This window comes from Myotis brandtii, unplaced genomic scaffold (genome assembly GCF_000412655.1).
Source record: "Myotis brandtii unplaced genomic scaffold, ASM41265v1 scaffold45, whole genome shotgun sequence".
Classification (NCBI taxonomy): domain Eukaryota; kingdom Metazoa; phylum Chordata; class Mammalia; order Chiroptera; family Vespertilionidae; genus Myotis; species Myotis brandtii.
This window is the reverse complement of record NW_005367209.1, coordinates 4,866,553-4,887,453: the sequence shown is the minus strand read 5'-3', so window position 1 is coordinate 4,887,453 and position 20,901 is coordinate 4,866,553. Positions and strand designations below refer to the sequence as shown.

Genomic DNA, 20,901 nt, shown 5'->3' with positions numbered 1-20,901 from the left:
AGTTAGAAACATCGATGAGAGAGAAACATCGATCAGCCGCCTCCTGCACATCTCCTACTGGGGATGTGCCCGCAACCCAGGTACATGCCCTTGACCGGAATCGAACCCAGGACCTTTCAGTCCGCAGGCCGCCACTGAGCCAAACCGGTTTCGGCCAATATCTCTCTTTATACCTGAGAGAATACCAGGTTTGTCTGCTAAAAGACAAAAGTATTTGAGTTGAGACTGTCTCATCCATTGGTAATTTACAATTTAAACAGTACCATGTTGCCCGACCGATGTTGCTCAGTGGTTGAGCATGGACCCAGGAGGTCACAGTTTGATTCATGGTCAGGGCACATGCCCAGGTTGTAGGCTCAGTCCCCAGTGTGGGGCATGCAGGATGCAGCTGATCAATGATTCTCTCTCATCATTGATGTTTCTATCTCTCTCTCCCTCTCCCTTCCTCTCTGAAATCAATAAAAATATATTTTAAAAAATAAACAGTACCATGTTTATCTAGCAATATTATATTAGTTGGTTCTCTTTTCTCAGCTTTGCGAGTGAATGTAAAAGAAAGGAAAGGCAGCAAGGGGAGATGGAGAAAGACAGAGAGCAATCCATTAATAAACTGATGAGAAGTGGCCTACTTGCATATACATCTTTGTTACCCACATCAAAAATATGGGCCATGACGTCTTGGGAGGTTTCAGACTATGCATATTTACTTAACAATAATGGCTCCTCCAGGACCATTATGAATTATTGGGAAATAAAATATTCATACTGTAAAACTGAAATTAGCCTACACAGAGTTTTCCTGGAGTTTACATCTACGAATACATTTTTGTTGAGGAGGGGCCTGCCTGGAAGATATGCTCTAATGTTCCCCTAAATAATTAAAAAAGTCAGCAGCAGCAGAATACCTCCTCCCAGAGAAAAGGGAGCTTACTGTCCACCAGCTCTTTCAGAATCACAGAGGCAGAACCAAGTTACATTTCATTACTCCCGAGGATGACACACAGAGAAAGGCCAGGGGAGTTCAGCGAGCAGAACACAGGAGGGAGATCTCAAAACAACCAGCAATGCACTGCTTCTGACTCCCAGTATCAGCCATATTGATCTGAACATGCTGTGATTTCAAGGTCATGACCACAATTTCTGGCTCGGTGCTGGAAATCCCACAAATTAAAATACATATTTTGGAATGAGACCAAATTTCAAAAGTTTCTATGAAGAGCGCCATCAAGAGAAGGCTGAAGAAGGAGAAAGAGGCTGTGGGTACCAAAGCATCAGAGATGGAGAAAAGTTACTACTAAGAGGTGAAAGGAACCCAACAGAACAGGATGCAGGTCCCGACATCTCTGCTACCCACTGCTTGGCACAAGTGCTGAAGAAGGGGAGGGCCACACCACTGTGTGCCTCTGCCGGTACCACTCAGAGTCCTCAACAGTCACCCCCAGGTTCCCTCCTGCTTCTGGGCTTGGAGGAATCCCAAAGCCCCTCCAATCTTTTTCATTATTGTAGGGGCTGTGATTTTTCTCCTTCAATCTGAAACCATCTGCTTTTACCCTTTGAGGATTCCTTAAGACAGGGGTCCTCAAACTACGGCCCGCAGGCCACATGCAAATACAAATATTGTATTTGTTCCCATTTTGTTTTTTTACTTCAAAATAAGATATGTGCAGTGTGCATAGGAATTTGTTTTTTAAACTATAGTCCGGCCCTCCAACGGTCTGAGGGACAGTGAACTGGCCCCCTGTTTAAAAACTTTGAGGACCCCTGCCTTATGATTTCTGTCCCAGAGCATTCCCTCTCATATTGCAGCACTCATATATGTAAGCATTTTTCTTTTTAAAAAAATTTTTAGTGAGAGGAAGGAGAAGAGAGAGAGAGAGAGAAAGAGAGAGAGAGAGAGAGAGAGAGAGAGAGAGAGAGAGAGAGAGACATGGACAAGAGAGTAAAACATTGATCAGGTGCCTCCTGCACATGCCCTGACCAGGATTGAACCTGCAACCTGGGTATGTGCCCTGATTGGGAATCAAACCCACCACCTTTTGGTGCATGGGACGATGCTCCAAACAACTGCGCCACACCAGGCAGGGCTGCAGGCATTTTTCAATCCTATATTACACATGTGCCAGTTGAACATGCTGAACTTGGAAGGTAACACTCAGGAGACAACTTCATCTTCTCTCATAACTGCTTTCCAGAATGTTCTGACAAATCTCCCTGATCCTTGAACAGTTTCTGAAGCAGAGATGCCAGCTTTTTAGTCACTCTGGACCATTACAACAGTTCACACTTTTATTTTTCACCCAATTCAAAGCTCCTCCAGCTCCCAGCTGCTGTCTGACCTCGAACCAGTCATGGGGAAGATGGAAGGGGTCCCATTCTGCCCACATGCACCCTCAGCTCCTTCTAGTTTGGAACAAGGTCAAGGATCAGAGAAGACAGAGGAGGAATCAGAGGTCATCACTGCCAGTGTCCTCTGCAGTCCTCTCCTGAATAACATATGCCCTCTGCCAGGCACACCTCTAGGTTCTGGCTTGCCCTTTCACAGGAGACCTTTGCCAGTTCTTCAGAGTTCTCCATGACAACCTCCTCACCCCACCAATCCCTGACAAGGGTGATGCTGTCTGGTCTCTCACAAAGCCGCTCAGCTACATCCCAGGGGTCCACTTGCTCCATCAAGAAGGGACCTTTTTGGATAATTGAGACTAGTAACATTCCATGGATTCCACTTGGCCAAGGGGAAAACTCTGGATGTGGGGACACTCCAGCTGCTGTCCTCTCTGCTCATTGCTGGCTGCTCCAGCTGACCTCCCACCCACCTCCGCCTTCTTCACTTAACCTTCCAACCCTTGGGAATACTAATTAAGTTGCCCATGGTCTCCTTCCTACTTTCCTCTAGTAGAATTACAGGGGTCTTTGAATTTCTGCAACTCAGCAAGCACCCAGCCAGGAAATGGGACATCAGTCTTCTTTCCTGCAGACAACCCCATTTTTTATGAGCTGTTCTCTTGCCGCTCACTTGGCAGTTAGAAAGAAGTATCATGAGCCCTGCCCAGTTTGGCTCAGTGGATAGAACGTCAGTCTGCGGACAAAAGGGTCCCGAGTTCGATTCCAGTCAAAGGCACGTGCCTTGGGTTGCAGGTTCTTCCCGGGTCCAAATCCTGGTCAGGGCTCATGCAGGAGCTCCCTACAAATTCCCTTCAAATAAATTCTTTCTCTAATTTGACCCTTTGCATTGGCCTTACACAGATATTGTGAGTGAGAGCCACTAGCCAGTTCAGCCCCATGTTAATAAGTCTTGTAGAGATTGGCTCTTCTGTTTGGAACAGTTGGGCACTTAAAACCATGTTCTCCAGCTCTGAGGCCTCAGCCAAAACTCAGACGTAATAAGAAAAATTCTATTTAACAGCCTGTTATAGGTTTGTGAATCTATGTGTCATAGTTTAATTTCTCCCAGAAGCAGACCCCGAGGCAAAGATTGGACTGCAAGTAATTTATTTTGGACATAATTCCAAGAAATAGCAACAGAGAGTGGAGAAATGATTTGGGGAAGGAAAGGCAGCCATAAAGAGCTTGCTATCAAGAAAGTTTCCACTGTGGGTAACTAAAGTTCAGTGCCACTGGGAAACTCTCAGAGCCTAGGCAGAACACACATCCCAGAGGACTCTGGGAATCCAGAATATTTGAATATTTTTGAATTGATTTTTGAGGTAGAGGGAGAGAAACATCTATGTGAGAGAGGAACATCTAACGGCTGCCTCTTGCATGCCCCCAACCAGTGATCAAGCCTGAAACCCAGGTATGTGCCCTGACCTGGAATCGAATCAGTGACCTCTCAGTGCACAGGAAATGCCCAACCAACTGAGCTACATCAGCCATGGCGGATCTGGGGTATTTATACACCAACTCTTGGCAGTCTTTGAGTGAGGGATGCTCCTGGGGGCCTTACTTCCTCAGCACTTCTGGCATAGCTCTGGTGACCAGAGAAAGCCATCGGCCAAAGAAATGTTGGTCTTGATCACTGTAAATCAAACCAGTGTGCTCCAAAGTGGTAAGAATGAGGGAAATGAGCAGAAAACCAGCAGCATTTACTGCAGTGGGGGAGGAGGCTGGGGAGGGGGAGAAGGAGGAGGGACATATGAGAGATCGGGAGGCATTCTTCATCCATTCTAGATCTTTACCATGTGACATGTTGCTAACTAGAATAGATTTGTCAAAACTGGTCTTATCAACTCATCAGACCCAACCATAGTCATCCCATGTAGTTCAAAATCCATTCTTTGCTTTATCTCCAATATATAAACAAATAATTGAATCTGTTTATCTATCACATCCAATTTTCTGCAAACTCCGAAATGAAGAGGAGCAGCCCCTGCTTTGTCAAACCTAAATGGTTGTGGCTCTATCTTTTGACTTCTTTTGAGAAATGTTAATTTTTATTTATTTATTTTAAATTATTTATTTATTATATTTTAACATGTATTTTTATTGTTGACAGTATTACAGATGTCCCCCATGTCCTCCACCTTTTGACCACCGCTACCCAGCCCCTGCCCCACTAATATGTATCTACCTGCAAGCTACAAGTAGTTACATTACCTATAGTTTAATGGATTAAAAAATTGTTTCTATCTTCTCTTAAGATGAGGATTTTATTGTGATTTCTTAATTATGTCAAAGTGTATTAGGAATCTGACCTGACATAAGAAACCAGGTACTAAATATATTCTAGGACCAAACTAATAAGGAAATTACTTGTTGATTTGGTCCTATTTATTAGGGGGGGGAAACACCTTGAAGTCCCAAGCAATACATAATTGTTTTATTGGCTTCAAACACAGATAATTCTGTCAATATATGTTTGGAGGGCAGTAGTTTGCACTGTCATGCCGTTGTCCTGGCATGCTATGCTCTCTCACCCTCCTCTGTAGACCTGGAGTCTACCCCACACCTCTCCCACCTTTACTCCCTGACTGGCTGGCGAACTCTGCTAGAACAGGTAGAGTATGTTTCCTTTCATCATTAATGTTGGGATTGACCATGTGACTTGTAGCCAATGGATATGTGTCTACCACAGTGCTTGACACATAGTGAGCATTTACATATGCAAATAAAAGTAATTTTGAGAGAAAAATCTAAATTCAGTACCTATACTGCTAAGTAGATTTGATTTATGTGCCATTCATCTCTCTGTTTGCTTTCTGATGATTCCTTCCTTCCTCTGTTCTGTTTCACTGGCGGGACTGGACTTTGCAAATGCTATTTCCCAGGCTTCCCTGTCAGTCCTTTCCAGGTATATTCAGCCACTAAGAGGCACTGGCACTAAAGAAAGGAAGAAGCCAGGGTGATACTCTCCCTTTCTCTTCTTGGAAGGATGGGCTACATCTCTAGCAGTGGCTGCTTCTCTTCCATGGTCCCAGCTCCGACCAAATAGATCTCCCAAAGCTGCCCCCAAATCCCACCTTCCTAGTTGCAGAGTTTTACACTCCTAGCAAGTGGCCCACATTTCTGGGTTTCAGTAAGGACACATTCTTCTTTTACCTCTCCATTCCCAGGGGTGCAGCAGTTGCCTGCGGTTACTAAAGTCTGGGTTTCCTCATTTCCCCCTATTTTAACTTTTCTAATCCCTGGACATTATTTCCTGTGTTAAATTCCTTCTAGTGATTTCATTTTCCTGGCCAGACCCTGATGGATAATCTATTCAGGAGTCTTATACAAAATCATGGTTAATCTCCTAGAGGAGATAGGTTTTCCTCCTCAATTCTTCTTTGAGAGCATTCCTGAGACATTCTCTTTCCTATGGCTTTTTGTCTTTTCCTGTGGTAATGGAATTTGTGCTACTTGAGATAAGATTATATCCAGAATATTATCAGCAATCAAAAAGCCAAGTTTGCTCAATCTTGTATCTGTCATCTGTTCCCGAATTGATCTACAGATTAAAGCTGTCACCTGTTCTCAAATTAATCTATAGATTTGATGTAATTCCTATCAAAATCCTAACAGGTTTTTTTTCCATGGAAATTGACAACTAATTTTAAAATTTACATGAAAATGCAAAGGACCAAGAATGACCAATACCCTCATGAAGAAAAACAAGACGTGAAGACTTTTTCCATCAGATATTAAGACATTAAAAAGTTATGGTGATAGAGAAAGTGTGGTAAGTGTGGTAGTGCTCCAAGGATAAACAAATAGACCAATGAAATGGAATGAATCAATATTCTGGAAGAGTCCAGAAACATACCCATACACATGTGGACTAGATTTTTTTCAAAGTGACATGGCAGAGCAGGTGGCAAAGGATAGTCACTTCAATTTTTTTTAAAAATCCCAAGGTAATTAGGTGGTGATATGGTAAAAAAAAAATTGTTTTTAACCTGACTATATCCTTATCTCATACCATATTTTTTCTAAACCCTGGCTCCTAAGAAAAATACTGGTTTTCCTCCATCATCCTGGTTTGATAAAATTCCTGAGAAAAGCTCCTCCCCAAAGCCCTTTTCCTTCTGGTACATGGAAAGCTAAATGTGAAGGCAAAATAATAAAAAGGTTATTAAATAATGAGAAAAAAGAAAGGTAAGTCTGAATATAGGAAATGGCTGTGGGCCAACTGACAATAATGAAAAGACTTTTCTTGATGAGTAATTAACTCAGAACAAGTTCAGTCTGAGAAGCCACAGATGACGTTAACATTTTAAACCCTGTGTTTTTCAAGGCAACAAGGGAAATCCCATTAGAAAACTGGAATGCAGATGCTCCTGGAAGATGACAATTTCAAAGCCCTACTGGCAATCAGTGCATTTAAAAGAGCAGTTGGGCCCAGTCAGTGTGGCTCAGTGATTGAGCATCAACCCATGAACCAGGAGGTCAAGGTTCCATTCTCAGTCAGGGCACATGCCGGGGTTGCAGGCTCGATCCCCAGTAGGGGATGTGCAGGAGGCAGCCAATCAATGATTAACTCTCATCATTGATTTTCTATCTCTCTCTCCCCCTTTCTTCCTCTCTCTGAAATCAATAAAAACATATTTGAAAAAAGAGAGCAGTTGGAACCCTTATATAATTTCAATAGTAGAGGAAGAAATTATCCCAGATCAGTACCTAAGGAAGGGCCTTAATGCAACACCTTCATTTTCTGAACCCACTGCTTTCAGAGATTTTTAAACAGATTCTTTCATGCCAGGAACATTTTTTTGTTTGTTTTAAAATAATATCAGATTTCGGAAAAGTGCAAAAATAGTATTAAAATTTTTCATACACTTTTCCCAAATGTTATCATGTTGTCCTGCTCACCTTAGTATTCTTTCTTTAGTATTTTCTTCACCTTAGTATTCTTCCCCTAACTCTACCATTACATTTTTTCTAAAACATTTTAGAATCAATTGTACATGTGGCACCCTTTTATCTCTAGATACTTGAAAATGTATTTTCTAAGAACAAGGACATTTTCTTACATAATCACAGTACAATTCTCAAGATCGGATAATTAACACTGATACAACATTTATTATGTAATCTACAGGTCTTATTCAAATTTTTCCAATTATTCCACTAATATCCTTTTTAAGATTCTTCTTTTAAATATTCTGTGGCTGTGGTCTTGGTGAACTAATTCTCAGCCTTTTTAGGAAGATGTAGCCATGCACTTAGCACATGCAAAATAATTTAAGCCTCATTGATTTTCAGGAAAAGGACACTGAAGCCTCCTTTTAGCTGTGCATGCAGACATCTGTCTTCCTGGAAAAGGACCCCAAATGAAGCCTCACTCTATTCTCCGAAGCCTGTTTTATCATCGGAGAAGTTTCTGAATTGTTTCTCTTTTGTGCAGGGCATTTGCCTGCTGCTTTCCTGATTCCTCATTAGACTGAGAGAATTGAAATAAAAAATATCCTGGAAGATGTGTTCGCTTTCCTCTCACACATTACAACAAAGTAATTTCCTATTTCAATTTTAAATCAAGAGAAGATGCACATGGCTTGTGGGATGCACTAGTTCCTACAAGCAGGTTATTCCATTCCCAGCCCCTGAGGCTATGACCCTGCTATAAAGGAGCAATGAGGCCAAAGGATAACAACCTAAATAAATGCCCATCAGAAAGGGGACTAAGGAAATTCTAGTGCATACAATTAATGTAATACTGTGCAACCATTCAAATGAAGATGCAACTGTATATGGTCCCCAAGTAAATCAAGCCTAACGACAGAAAGTGGTTAAGTCATTTTGACTCTGCAGAGGGGAACTGGGGAACTTGGCGAATTAGAGGTGGAGGAGAAACATGTATAGTAAACCCTTTTGTAGCATCTGCTTTTTTCATTTTTACCATATGTATATGTAATGTGTTGGGAGAATCGTAGATAGATGATTAGATAGATAGATAGCTGATAGATAGAATGAATCATGGATAAGTAGATTTAAGACCAAAAGTTAAAAAAAAAAAACAACACCAAAAAAAAAACAGCAGGTTCCATATTCTCCAGCTGCACCTTTTGCTTTTAAAGCCATCACTCCTTTTTCCATTTTCACCACGGTTTAGTTCTCTCTTGTTAGCAGGAGTCTTATCCTTCCTTCCTTAGGTAGTGGAGACACAAAACAGACTTAATCATTCATAGACAAACTCTGAACAGAACCGCACACCATACACAGCCTCCAACACACTTTTTTAGACTTGGAAGTGCAGGGGGCGGGGGAAGATGAGGAGCAATCTTGGGCGAACTAAGTGGGACCTCGCCTCTCCCTGGACTCAGATTGGCATTACTTCCCCTCACCCTTCTATTCCTTCATCTGGCTTTCTCTCCACCCCCGCTCCAGACCCAGAGCATCCAGGCGACTGGGCTGGTGCAAATTGCCGCCCACTTGTGCCACCGCCCACGGGGCTGCCTCGTGACGTCAGGGCTGAGCGAGGGGGCGCCGCCTCCTAGGTGCCCGCCCCTCCCGGCCCTGCAACCGGACTTGCCCTTTAAAAGAGCCGGGGCCTGCGCCACACCGCGGGCACCACCGACACACGACTGCTTTCTGGAGCATCTTCATCTCTTCTTCGGTCCGCATCTCGCTCCACTGGACCAGCTGCCCATCTTCTCCGCGCAGATTCGGGCGAGCCCGGCCATGCAGCCGGCTGTGCTTCTTGGCCTCCTGGGAGCCACGATGGTGGCCGGTGAGTGGGCGCGGCGGGCTGTTCAGCACCGCGGACAGCGCCAGGCTCTTGTCTTCCCCGTGGCCCGGCATCTCAGCTGGATGCTCCTGGGAGAGAAAGAGGGTTCAGTGGAAGGTTTCTCCCTCTTGCTTGAGGTTCTTAATTTCTTCTCTTCCCTGGATGATTCTCTTCAACTCCCCGCTCCACCGGCTGACTTGGAAAAAGCCAGAGGGCTTCCTAGCCCAACCAGAGGAGTCTCAGTCTTTTCATATCTGGGTCTCCCTGCCATAGGGAGAAAAGGTGCCCGTGCCTCCAGGGCACGCTGTGCTCAGTTCTAAATTGTCAGGCCCTCTCTACCGGCCTAGAGAGACGCTGTTATGGTCTTATGCTGTATCTGATTTAAGTATTTGTTTGGCTTTTTTAAAAACTAGATAACCAAGGAGTGACAGGAATTCATGTAATATGATATAATTGGCACCTGCATATTTCGCTTTGTTATTATTGTTATTATATTAACATGATGAGATAAACGTCTCATATGTCTATAAGATATCATATCTTTTTATTATCGTGTTCATATATAATATATACGTGTGGGTGTTCATGTCTGTGTGTGCACAGGGTTAATGTAATATTTTTCTTTATTTTGTATTTCCGTCACTGGAGAAAGGTAATTCTCCAGTGACGGAATATATTAAAAATATATGAACACTCAAGTTCATATATTTTTAAGTTATGAATGGAAACTTCAGCAGACAATTTTATTTTTGTATTCCAGAAAAGCAATATAATAGAAAATGACTACAAAAATATCCTCAGGAGTAATAAAAAATTGTTTTAGTCAATTTGGGAGGATAAGCTTTTCTATTTTTTTAAATTGAGGTATAATTGACATATAACAGGGTGAAATATTTAAGTGTCTCTCTCTTTTTTTAAAATCCTCACCTGAGAATATTTTTCCATTGATTTTTAGAGAGAGAGGAAGGGAGAGAGGAGGGGAAGATACAGAGAGAGAGAAACATTGATGTGAGAGAGACAGATAATCGGTTGTCTTCCACACAAGCCCTGACCTGGGCCAGGGATCCAGCCTGCAACTGAGTTACGTGCCCTTGACCAGGAATAGAACCTGCGACCCTTAGGTCCTCAGGCCAACGCTCTAACCACTGAGCAAAACAGCCTAGGGTGACAGTTTCTCTTGATGTGGGTAAAAATGTGGGATTAATCTTTCAAACTAGCTCTGGAGATTTTTAAAAAGTGTGTGTGTGTGTGTGTGTGTGTGTGTGTGTGTGTGTGTGTGTGTGTGTGTGTTTTGAAGTAAAGTCATTAGGAGTATTGAGACCATTAAGAAGTAAATAGATCACCAGATTAAACTGGAGGTTTTCTTTGGCTGTTTTAATGACCTCATAGAACATTTTTTTATCTGAGATTGAGATTCTAACTAGAATTGAGGTGTTGCCATTCATGAATATGAAGCTTTTATTGACAACAATTACTGGATCCAAAATGTAAAGAGACAAAAGGAAAGCCAGTGGTCATTTATTTTATTGCAAGCTACATACATTTAGAATTTTCTAAAATGCTTGCATTCTTACAAATTGCCTATAAGTGTTCTCAATTTAATTAAAGAAATCCAAATGAATAATCTGGAATCTTTCTGGTCAAAAATATCTTCAGAAAGGAATTGCTTAAGAGGCCAAAGCTATGCTATGCATTGTACTGTGCATCACAATAACAGTGACATTTGTGAAGCTTATTTAACAATAGTGGTAAAATTCTTACAACTCTCTTATATAAGAGAATATTTTAAGAAGGGTTCATATTTTAATATGAGCTAAAATGGAGACATTGTATTTAAAATTTATATTAGCTATAATTCACCCACCCTTTAAAGTGCCTAATTTAGTGATATTTAGTATATTCACAGATTGTATAACCACTATCAAATTTCAGAACACTTTCATTACCCAGAAAGAAACCCCATATCCATTAACAGCTATTTTCCAATCCCACCTCCCCCAGTACCTGGAAATGAGATGTGATAACCTTCAAGCAGAGTTTGTTATTTAGCAAAATCTCAGGACTGGGAAGAAACCTCAGGAAACCATATGGCTCATTTTCTACCCTTCAGAGCTTCTGGAGGAAGGGCTACACATTTTTACAGTAGCTACTGTGCACTCTATAAATTAACATGAGAGAAGTGGCAGTGTGATAATCATATTATACCAGATTAGATGGTTTCTGCATTCAAAGGGCTGGCTTAACTTGTTATTGTATAGCTTTATGTTCAATCTGGGATCAAACCTTGATACTCTTATGAGATATTAATACTTTGGGGGGGGGCGGGGAATAATGGCTCAGCATAGTGGAGCCTGGGTGCCAAAGGTGGGTCATCTGGATCTTGTCTGAACTACATTTCAGGAAGAATATGAGGTCTTCATATCTTGTTAGCCACTTCTTAAACATTTCACAAATGATTTTAATATGCTGGATATCTTTGGGCCTCTTGAAACTATTGAAGTAGATCCCAGGTCATACTTTGAAGAGGAAACTTCAGTAAGGTGAGTAAATGGAATAGTGTTGTATTTCTAGGTTGAGCCCTATGATATGTAGTTGATTGGATGGAAGTGGTTAAAGAGGCTTGGGGAGCAAACACTTAGGAGGGAAAGGTCAAGTTGCTGATTATAAATAACTGCATTTGAGTAGCTTACATCTCCGATGTCTGAGAGTTTTGCTCTAGTTCTTCTCTTGTTTTAGGGACCTAGAAGAACTTTCTGCACTGAGCTTCTCCTCCAGGAAGTGCCAGGAGAACTGAGGAGATGAGCTTCTATGTACATAAATGCTTTGAGCTTGTCCAATGGAAAAGGCTTAGACAACACAAAGTCAAAGTGAAACATAAAAGTATCAAAACAGCTTTGAAAGAAAAAAAGAAGGCACTAGAAAATTAAAATCATCTGAAGCATTTCCCAAGAAGACAAACATACTTCAATCTGGTTTAAAATAAGCAGAATCTCATGAAATTTAATTTTATGTACATAAATGCTTTGAGCTTGTCCAATGGAAAAGGCTTAGACAACACAAAGTCAAAGTGAAACATAAAAGTATCAAAACAGCTTTGAAAGAAAAAAAGAAGGCACTAGAAAATTAAAATCATCTGAAGCATTTCCCAAGAAGACAAACATACTTCAATCTGGTTTAAAAAAAGCAGAATCTCATGAAATTTAATTTAAATGAGTTAAAAATTATCCTTTTAAACTGCCTTCATACATAGTTGTTAAACTAAAATATCCTCATAAGTAGTTATTAAACACTTACTTGCATAGTATGTTATGGACTTGATGCTCTATTAGTTAGAATTAGATACTTCCATGTTCTTTGCATGGCTGCAGACAATGGGGATTCTATACAGCATGGACTGATACAGATGCATAAGCAAGCCTATTCAGCCAGAGAGCTTCTGGCAGGTAAAAATGAGGTAATTGATTATGTGAGATAGTCACAACCATGTTTCTGTAAAGGAAGTGAATTTTGGGGAGGATATTTTTTCGGAGGGAGGGGAGGACAGGCATAGGTATAGGAAAGCACAAATCTTTACCCTTTAGAATGGGCAGAAGGGTGGAGGAGGGCACGCTGGTTTCATCTAAACTAGGTTTATTTTAAACTTTTTATTGAAGTATAATGGCAGATTGAAAACTGCACAGATCATAAGTATACAGCTTAGTGAATTTTTCATGCATTGAGCACACCAGTGTCATCAGCACCACGATCAAGAAATAGAACATTAGCCCTAGCCTGGTTGGCTCAGTGGATAGAGCATCAGCCTGCGACTGAAGGGTCCCAGGTTCGATTCCGGCCAAGGGCACATGCCTGGGTTGCGGGCTCGTTCCCCAGTGGGGGGTATGCAGGAGGCAGCCAATCAATGATTCTTTCTCATCATTGATGTTTCTATCTCTCTCTCTCTTTCTCTCTTCCTCTCTGAAATCAATAAAGAAATATATTTTTTTAAAAAGAAACAGAACATTACCAGTACCCCCAAATCTCCCCTTGTCTGTGCTTTGAATTTGATTTATACTGGGTATAAGATAGCATTAATTTCAAAATCATGTTTAAGACATTGCTAGGGAACACAGTTCTGTGTGTGTGTGTGTGTGTGTGTGTGTGTGTGCGCGTGCGCACGTGTAGTTACTAGCCAGTGTGTGTGTGTGTGTGTGTGTGCGTGTGCGCGCGTGCACGCGCGCGCGTAGTTACTAGCCAATCATACCCAACTATCTCCACTCTGTTCAGCTCTAATTTTGACCCTGTCTCCAAGTATTGCATGTGTGAGGTGGGGGGATAATTCCGTGTTTGGATTCACACCACTTTCAAAATTAACTCAAGTCATTTCCCATTCTTTTTTTCTTTCAAAGCTGTCAGTTCTATGCCAGTGGACAGTAGGAACCACAATGAAGAAATGGTAAGTTGCAATATAAGTCCAGAATCTAGACTTATATCTATAGTGTAGATTCTCCCACTTCTTATTACACCAAACCAAACAAAATAAACAAAAATGAACAACAACAAAAAACACATCATAGTCTTACAAAACCAGGTTTTCATCCCTGAGGGAAGGAGGGCAAAGGATATCCCTCCTGCCCTGGGCTCGCACCTCCTTCCTGGATGTTTTAGTGCCTCTGAGGATAACTGTCTCATCCCACCATCTTCCTCCCAACTTGTTCAGAAATGGGTATTTATTTCTCTTCTCAGGGTGATCTTGGCCCAATGCCATCTTGCATTGCTCTGTGGAGAGGCCTGGGAGGTTTCATTAGTCCTGTAAATCTACATTCCTACCCCAAGGATTCTGCATCAGTACAGCTCACAGGGCCAAGCCTTTCTGGGCATCAGCTCTGGGTTGAGTAGTCTGTCATCCCATTGGTACCAGCTTTTGCCAACCTGCTTTTGGGTTTCCCCCAGGTGACTCGCTGCATCATCGAGGTTCTCTCAAATGCCTTGTCGAAGTCCAATGCTCCACCCATCACCCCTGAGTGCCGACAAGCCCTGAAGAAGAGTAAGTTTCCTGCACTACCAGGGAGCGTTGTCCCTCCAGTGATCCTTGTTCCTGCTCCCTCTAGTTCACCTGCCACTTTACCTCCAAATGAACCAGGAACATAATGCAGTGGGGGGAGTATAGACTAGACTGGTATCAGGGGAAGCAGAAGATATGGCTTCTAGGCTCTACTCTGCCACTTGATAGCTACGTGACCATGGGAGTTTCCTGCACTGCATCCCTTGCCCCTTTGGGCTTATTCCTCAAAGTAAAATGAGGGGGTTGGACTCAATGATTGTCTTTGAGATGTCCATCAGTTCTTAAATTCCTTGGTTCCAGAGTTTGGATTTTCGTTTGGGTGCAGGAAGATGTGGGGAGTGCTTGTTTGTGATTGGAGGAGGGAGGATTGAGTGTTCTGGGAATGTTGGAAGATGGAAGAATAGAAGAGTACCATATTCTCCTCTTTGCCTTCTACTCTTGACAGTGATGATCTTCCAAGTTAGAAGCTGGGGAAGGTTACTTGGAAACGTGTGGCCTGTTTAGATGACAGATTGGTTAAGCCATTTTAATGCAGAGATTATTCGAAGAAAGGTACTACCAAATGGTACCAGGAATTCCGGGCCTGAGAACTGGAAAGGGTGAGGGTAGAAGCAGAGCATCCAATAAGTCAGAGCAATAACCTTCTGAATCTAGATGGGATGTTTTCTCTACACAAATCAGCTTCTGTTGAAAACAAAACCTGAATAGTGATGCAAGCAGTATCCATTGGGAGTTGACGTTAAGAGATCAATTTTGTAAAACTATGCAGTCTCTCTTATGAATGAAGTCAAACTGATTTAAACAAATCCAAAAACACTGTTCCCTTCAATACCTCTTTATGCTTTTAAATTTTTAGTCAGGCTGGGAACAGTGGACTTTTCTTTTTCTTTTCACCTTCAAAATTTCTCATTGCACTTAAATGCATCGCCCATGGACATAGACAATAGTGCAGTGAAGGCCAGGGATGGGGCAGGAGCCAGGCAGAGGTGGGCAGAGGGGAAGAATGGGGAACATCTGTTATACCCTCAACAATAAAAATAAATTTTTTTAAATTTCTCATTGCAATATATTACTCTCTTGCTATTGCTGCACATGAAACCTCAAGCATAAAATGGTAAAAACCAATATTAGCAATTGACCAAAAGAATTGCCTGGGGGACTCAATCCACCATTGGGAGTTTCAGGGTAACGATAGTAGGTATATGAATCTCTTCCACTGGGTTGACCTAGTCATCCTTGCAACATTATAGAGATGGAACGCGCAAGTTCCCCTTTTCACTTGAAAGAGTGAGCTCTACGCCTTGGTTTTACAGATGGACAGTGACTGTGCTGCTAATCACAGCCCTCCTCTGATCTCACCTGCGGGGGCTTAAAGCTAAATTTAGGAGGAAGTGCTAAGCTTCAGGCACAAGCTGCTATTGGCAGCACACGTTTAACTGGGGAAAAATAAAAATACTCTGTTCCTGACCAGCAGGCAGTAGGAAGGGGCCACACGGTCTCTGCCCCGGGAAGCTGAGATCCTGCCTGATCATGACATTATTGCAGCCGACTCTCAGAATGACATAGGTATCTGGCCAAAGCCTCCCTGCTTACCTGAGCCTACCTGGCCAGCCCCACCAGCCTCAATGTTGCACATACCACCACTGGCTCTTAAAAGGCAAAGGGACTGGTGAGGGGCCAGCCCTCAGGTGTCTGGGTGTGAAAGGTCAGAGGCATTTCAACTGTCTCATAAAACATGAGAATGTTATCATGGCAGGCTGGGCAGTAAGCAGAGGGATACAGACCTTCCACTGTTTCTTGGACATTTTTGCAGAACAGACCAATTCTTTTCTATTTTGCAAATGTCAGTTCAACATGACTCATCAGAGCCATGAAATGAAAATATAATGTGAACCACAAATATAATTTCAAATTTTCTAGTAGCCACATTAAAAAGATAAAAAGACAAGTGAAATCAATTTTAATAATATATTTAATTTTATCTAATATATTTTATTTACTATGTAATTTGTATACATGCAATATATTTATGATATATAGTATCCAAAACATTCAAAATATTGTCATTTCAACATATAATCAATATGAAAAATTAAGATGTTTTACAATTTTTATATGAAGTTTTCAAAGTCTGGTGGTTACCTTACGCTTATAGCACGTCTTCAGTTTGGACCAGTCACATTTCAAGTGCTAAATAGCCAGAGAGCTGGTGGGCCCTACAATGGAGAGCTCAGATGTAGACCCAGAGCTGTGAGTGTCATTGGCTGCAGGCATTCTATCTGAACTCAGTGATAGAAGTTGAAATCCAAACCTCCCAGCTAACAAGTCAGACAGTGTTAACTGCATATCTCCTTTCATGGGATGTCCTTGAGTTAAGGAGGGTTTAGTACAGAAGCTGTCGACATTTGAAAAAGACCGGAGAGAACAGCATTCAATTTATAATATTGGGGTATACCATCTACTGTTGACTCTTGGAAATACAAAGAAAACTCAGTATACTGATCTTCATCCTCAACATTTGAGAGCATGTTGGGCAGATGGGACTGAGTGAAGGAAGAAATGGCCTTTCCACTGCTGTGTAGTTTTCTCAGTAAAGAAATATACACACTTCTTCTCACCAAAACTGTTATATTGTCATGACTGCTAGGTTTAATTTAGATAGTTGATTGGACAATAAAAGTCAGATAAACTAAAAATTTTAAATGTTTCAATTTTTCTTTTTATTTTGATATTTTTTATTTTGGCTATTTAACTTTATTTAGCTGGATTCTAGGAAGAGCCATTAATACAATGGGAACTTTTCAATCCCTGCTTAGAGCAAAGATGGAAAGAATAGTCCCAAATCACACTTCTCTTACTCTCAAGGTCTTAGTCTGCAAAAAGATGCATTAGACGAATTCTAAGGTTTCTTCTGGTTCTAAATTCTAATATTTCATAAATCTATACTTGGATTTCAGTGTGATCATCGATAGGACCAATGAGAGATGCTGGTTGGGTGTTATGAAAACATAAAAAATAGAGAATTTATTATTAGATTGAAACAGCCAAGGAGTTTTGATACCACTTGCTTTTAAAAGGAATCTAAGTATATTCTTTATTAACTTAAACATTTTTCAAGTGATTGTTCAGCATCCTTAGGATTTGTAGTGGTCACTGAGATTGAACCACAAGCAATTCTGAAGTTATACTTACTCTTTTAAGTGTTTCATTACAGGTGGAACAGAGGTTAAAGATGAAGAGAAAAGTGAAAACGAAAAAACAAGGTTCGAAGTAAGATTGTTAAGAGACCAAGCTGACGCCTCAGAAGCCCACAGGCCCTCCAGCAGGGAGGACACAGGAGACCCAGAGGAGGCGGGCATCCAAGGCCCGTCAGTGGCCAACACAGAGGGAGGTGGGCACAGCCGAGAGGGAGCAGGCGAGCCCCAAGGGAGCCTCCATCCCTCTGAGAGTCAAGTCTCCAAAGAAGCAAAGACATACCATCCTGAAAAGAGCGAGGGAGAGGACGGTGAGGAAGAGGAAGGAGAGAAATATTCGAAAAGGGAGCATGGGGAAGGTGGCAGTGAAGAGAAACACCTGGAAGAGCCAGGCGAGACACAAAATGCCTTTCTTGATAAAAGAAACCAGGCTGCAGCTAAGAAAAAAGAGGAGATAATGTCCAGATACAATACACACTCTGCCAGGCTCCCCGAGGAGAAGACACACAGCAGGGAGAGGAGTAGCCAAGAGAGTAGAGAAGAGACAAGGAACCCAGAGAAACACTCCCACGGATCTAAAAGCCAATCTGGGAGCCAGGAAGACTCTGAGGAAAGTGAGGAAGACGCCAGCCATGAGATGGACAAGCGACACTGGAGGCCGAGACATCACCACGGGCGGAGCAGGCCTGACAGATCCTCTCAAGAAAGGAATCTTCCCTCAGAGGAAAGGGGACAACCCCATGTGGAATCTGAAGAGCCCAACGTGGGCATGGCCAGCTTAGGGGACAAGAGGGACCGTTATCCAACCCACTACAGGGCTTCAGAGGAAGAACCCGAATATGGGGAAGTCGTGAGGAGTTATATAAGGGTCCCGGCTCCTGAGAACCTGGCGGGGGGGCGTTATGGGGCCAGAGGAAATGAGAAGTACGGGGCTCCAAGGCCTCCCAGTGATGCGAGCCAGGAAGAGGACAGGCGAACTCCCCCCAACGCAGAGCTTGACAACATGGCATATGGATATGGTGAGGAAAGTGAGGAGGAGAGGGGCCCTGAGTGGGGATACCGCCACAGAGCCAGGGTCGGGGAGCCTGGGGCCTATGCCAGTCCAGACAAAGAAGAGAAACGATTTTTGGGTGAAGGACACTACCGTGTTCAAGAAAACCAGATGGACAAGACAAGGAGGCACCCGCAGGGCGAGTGGAAAGAGCAGGACAGAAATGACCTCAACTATGGTGAGGAAACTGGTGAGGAGGGGGCCCAGGGGAAGTGGCAGCGGCAGGAGGACCTGCAAGGCACTAAGGAGAACAGGGAGGAAGCCCGGCTTCCAGGCAAGCAGTATGCGCCCTACCACACCACGGAGAAGAGGAGGAGGTTAGGGGAGCTGCTGAACCCTTACTACGCCCCTTCCCAGGTGAAGAGCGGACATTTTGAGAGAAAAGATGACATAGATGACAATCTTATTGAGGGTGAAGATGAAAATGGCCTGACCTTGAATGAGAAGAATTTCTTCCCAGAATACAGCTATGACTGGTGGGAGAGAAAGCCCTTTGAGGAGGATGTGAACTGGGGATATGAGAAGAGAAACCTGGTCCCCAAACTGGATCTGAAAAGGCAGTACGACCGTGTGGCCCAACTGGACCAGCTCCTGCACTTCAGGAAGAAGTCGGCTGAATTTCCGGATTTCTATGACCCCGGGGAGCCGCTGAGCCCACACCACGCAGCGGAAGGTGAAAAGGACAGGGCTGGCCCTGGAGTTCTGACCGAGGAAGAGGTACAGTGTGGGGATTTTTTTTAAAATTAACTTAAGATGGTTAATGTTAATATGCTCAAGACTATCTGATATTAATGGGGAGAAACTGGGAATTAATCACCATGATAATGCACCCCTAGTTAATGGAGTGGAGACAACTTCTGTTTGATTACCACCGCCCCCCCCATATCTTGCCACTGTCAGCATCCCTGCCCACCTGCTGCTCAACCTTGACCGCACGCTGCAATCCCCTGGAGAGCTTGCAGAATTACTGATGTCTGGGACTCACCCCCAGAGATCCTGTTTGGTACTGGGTGCTGCCTGGGCATCAGACTTTTTTAAAGCTCCCAGGTGGTTTCAGTATTCAGCCAAGGTTGACAACCAACCACTGCTCTGGTGTCTTCCCTTGCTTATTTGGCGCTGCATCACTATTTCCCAAGGAAGAACAGATGATAGAGAAATTAGTTGTTTTTGGTCTTTCCTTGCCAGCACATGGCCGGTAATAATCAGAAATTTACACCTGGGAGAGGTAACACGATCAGGGCTGTCCCCTTTTCCTCATATTGATCACATAGGTGCTTCTCAAACCTGACTGTGCATCAGCATCTGGAATTCAGTAAGTCCCAGGTGGAGTCCAAGAATCTGCATTTCTGAGGAGTTCCTCGGTGACGCCGCTGCCCGGGGGCTACACTTTAAGAACCACTGATGTAGGGTGTCTCATATAACCTCTAACATATCAACAATTCCCCTTTCTGTACCTGCTGCCTTAAACTACAATGAAATAAATTGATCTGGGACCTCATGCTTCTATTTTTCTGTGTTTTTTAGGAAAAAGAACTTGAAAACTTGGCTGCAATGGATTTGGAACTACAGAAAATAGCTGAGAAGTTCAGTGGTAATCGAAGGGGCTGAGGGTCGTTGGAGCCAAGGGCCATTTTAAGAAGCAGCCTTCACATTATCTATTTCCCGCCACCATTTATTTAGCCAAAGGCAGAAAATAGAATTTACTATTCATTAAGTGCTTGAAGCAATCGGGAATGTATTTAATTTTTGCCAGAATGCTATTGAAAATAAGAATAGCATGACTTGTAGCATATTCTCTCGCAAAATCAACATATTAACATGCTTGTGACAATGACTGTGCTACCATCCTTGAAAAAAATATGTTTGTATTCGTTTAAAATAATAAAAGATTCATCTGAAACCTAAAGTTTCATGTTCTCAGCTTCCTTTGGGCTAATATGGAGGAGTGTGATTTCCAAGTCTATTCTTTAAAGTGAATTCTAAAGACAGCACTAGGATTTATTGGTCTTGGATTTACAATAGGAAAACAATGCAAACCTTTCAAGGATATAAAGAGAGATCAGGAAAAGACATTTGCTCCTGCAGGCTGGAGAAAGATTAAATAGGCTTGAAGAACCTGTTTGGAAGAAAAAAATAAAAAGAGCTAAGACATTACTTTAAAAATCCTATAATCTGGAGAGCTCTGGGAATATCCGGCCCATGGTCAGTTTTCAGGGCTGAGGAGAAAGCCTGGATAATGGGAAGAACTCAGGATTGGGAATCACATCTGGTCCAGAAAGATCGCTGGACCATCAGGGCCTGATTTCTACTCTGTAAGGCAGGGATGGGGAACCTTTTTTCTGCCAAGGGCCATTTGGATATTTTTAACATCATTCCCGGGCCATACAAAATTATCAACTTAAAAATTAGCCTGCTCTATTTGGTCAAACATTTAATTAACCCACTCCTAATGCTTTGGCAGGGCAGGTTAGTGGTT

The 20,901-nt window shown here is 42.6% G+C and overlaps 1 protein-coding gene across 1 annotated transcript; it reads left to right on the top strand.

Annotated features, from left to right (window-relative positions):
* The first annotated feature begins 8,791 nt into the window (after positions 1 to 8,791).
* On the top strand, positions 8,792 to 20,331 carry CHGB (chromogranin B). Its single transcript, XM_005874666.2, has 5 exons — positions 8,792 to 9,142; positions 13,525 to 13,571; positions 14,069 to 14,162; positions 17,395 to 19,142; positions 19,950 to 20,331. The coding sequence occupies exons 1-5, from the start codon at positions 9,094 to 9,096 to the stop codon at positions 20,031 to 20,033; spliced, it is 2,022 nt and encodes a 673-aa protein (XP_005874728.1). The 5' UTR covers positions 8,792 to 9,093; the 3' UTR covers positions 20,034 to 20,331.
* Positions 20,332 to 20,901: the final 570 nt, after the last annotated feature.

Bases quoted from the DNA above. Each gene is read 5' to 3' on its own strand.
- CHGB (XM_005874666.2), top strand. From the start codon at position 9,094: ATGCAGCCGGCTGTGCTTCTTGGCCTCCTGGGAGCCACGATGGTGGCC. The intron at 9,143-13,524 runs GTGAGTGGGCGC...TTTCTTTCAAAG, and splicing joins GGGAGCCACGATGGTGGCCG to CTGTCAGTTCTATGCCAGTG. The intron at 14,163-17,394 runs GTAAGTTTCCTG...GTTTCATTACAG, and splicing joins CCGACAAGCCCTGAAGAAGA to GTGGAACAGAGGTTAAAGAT.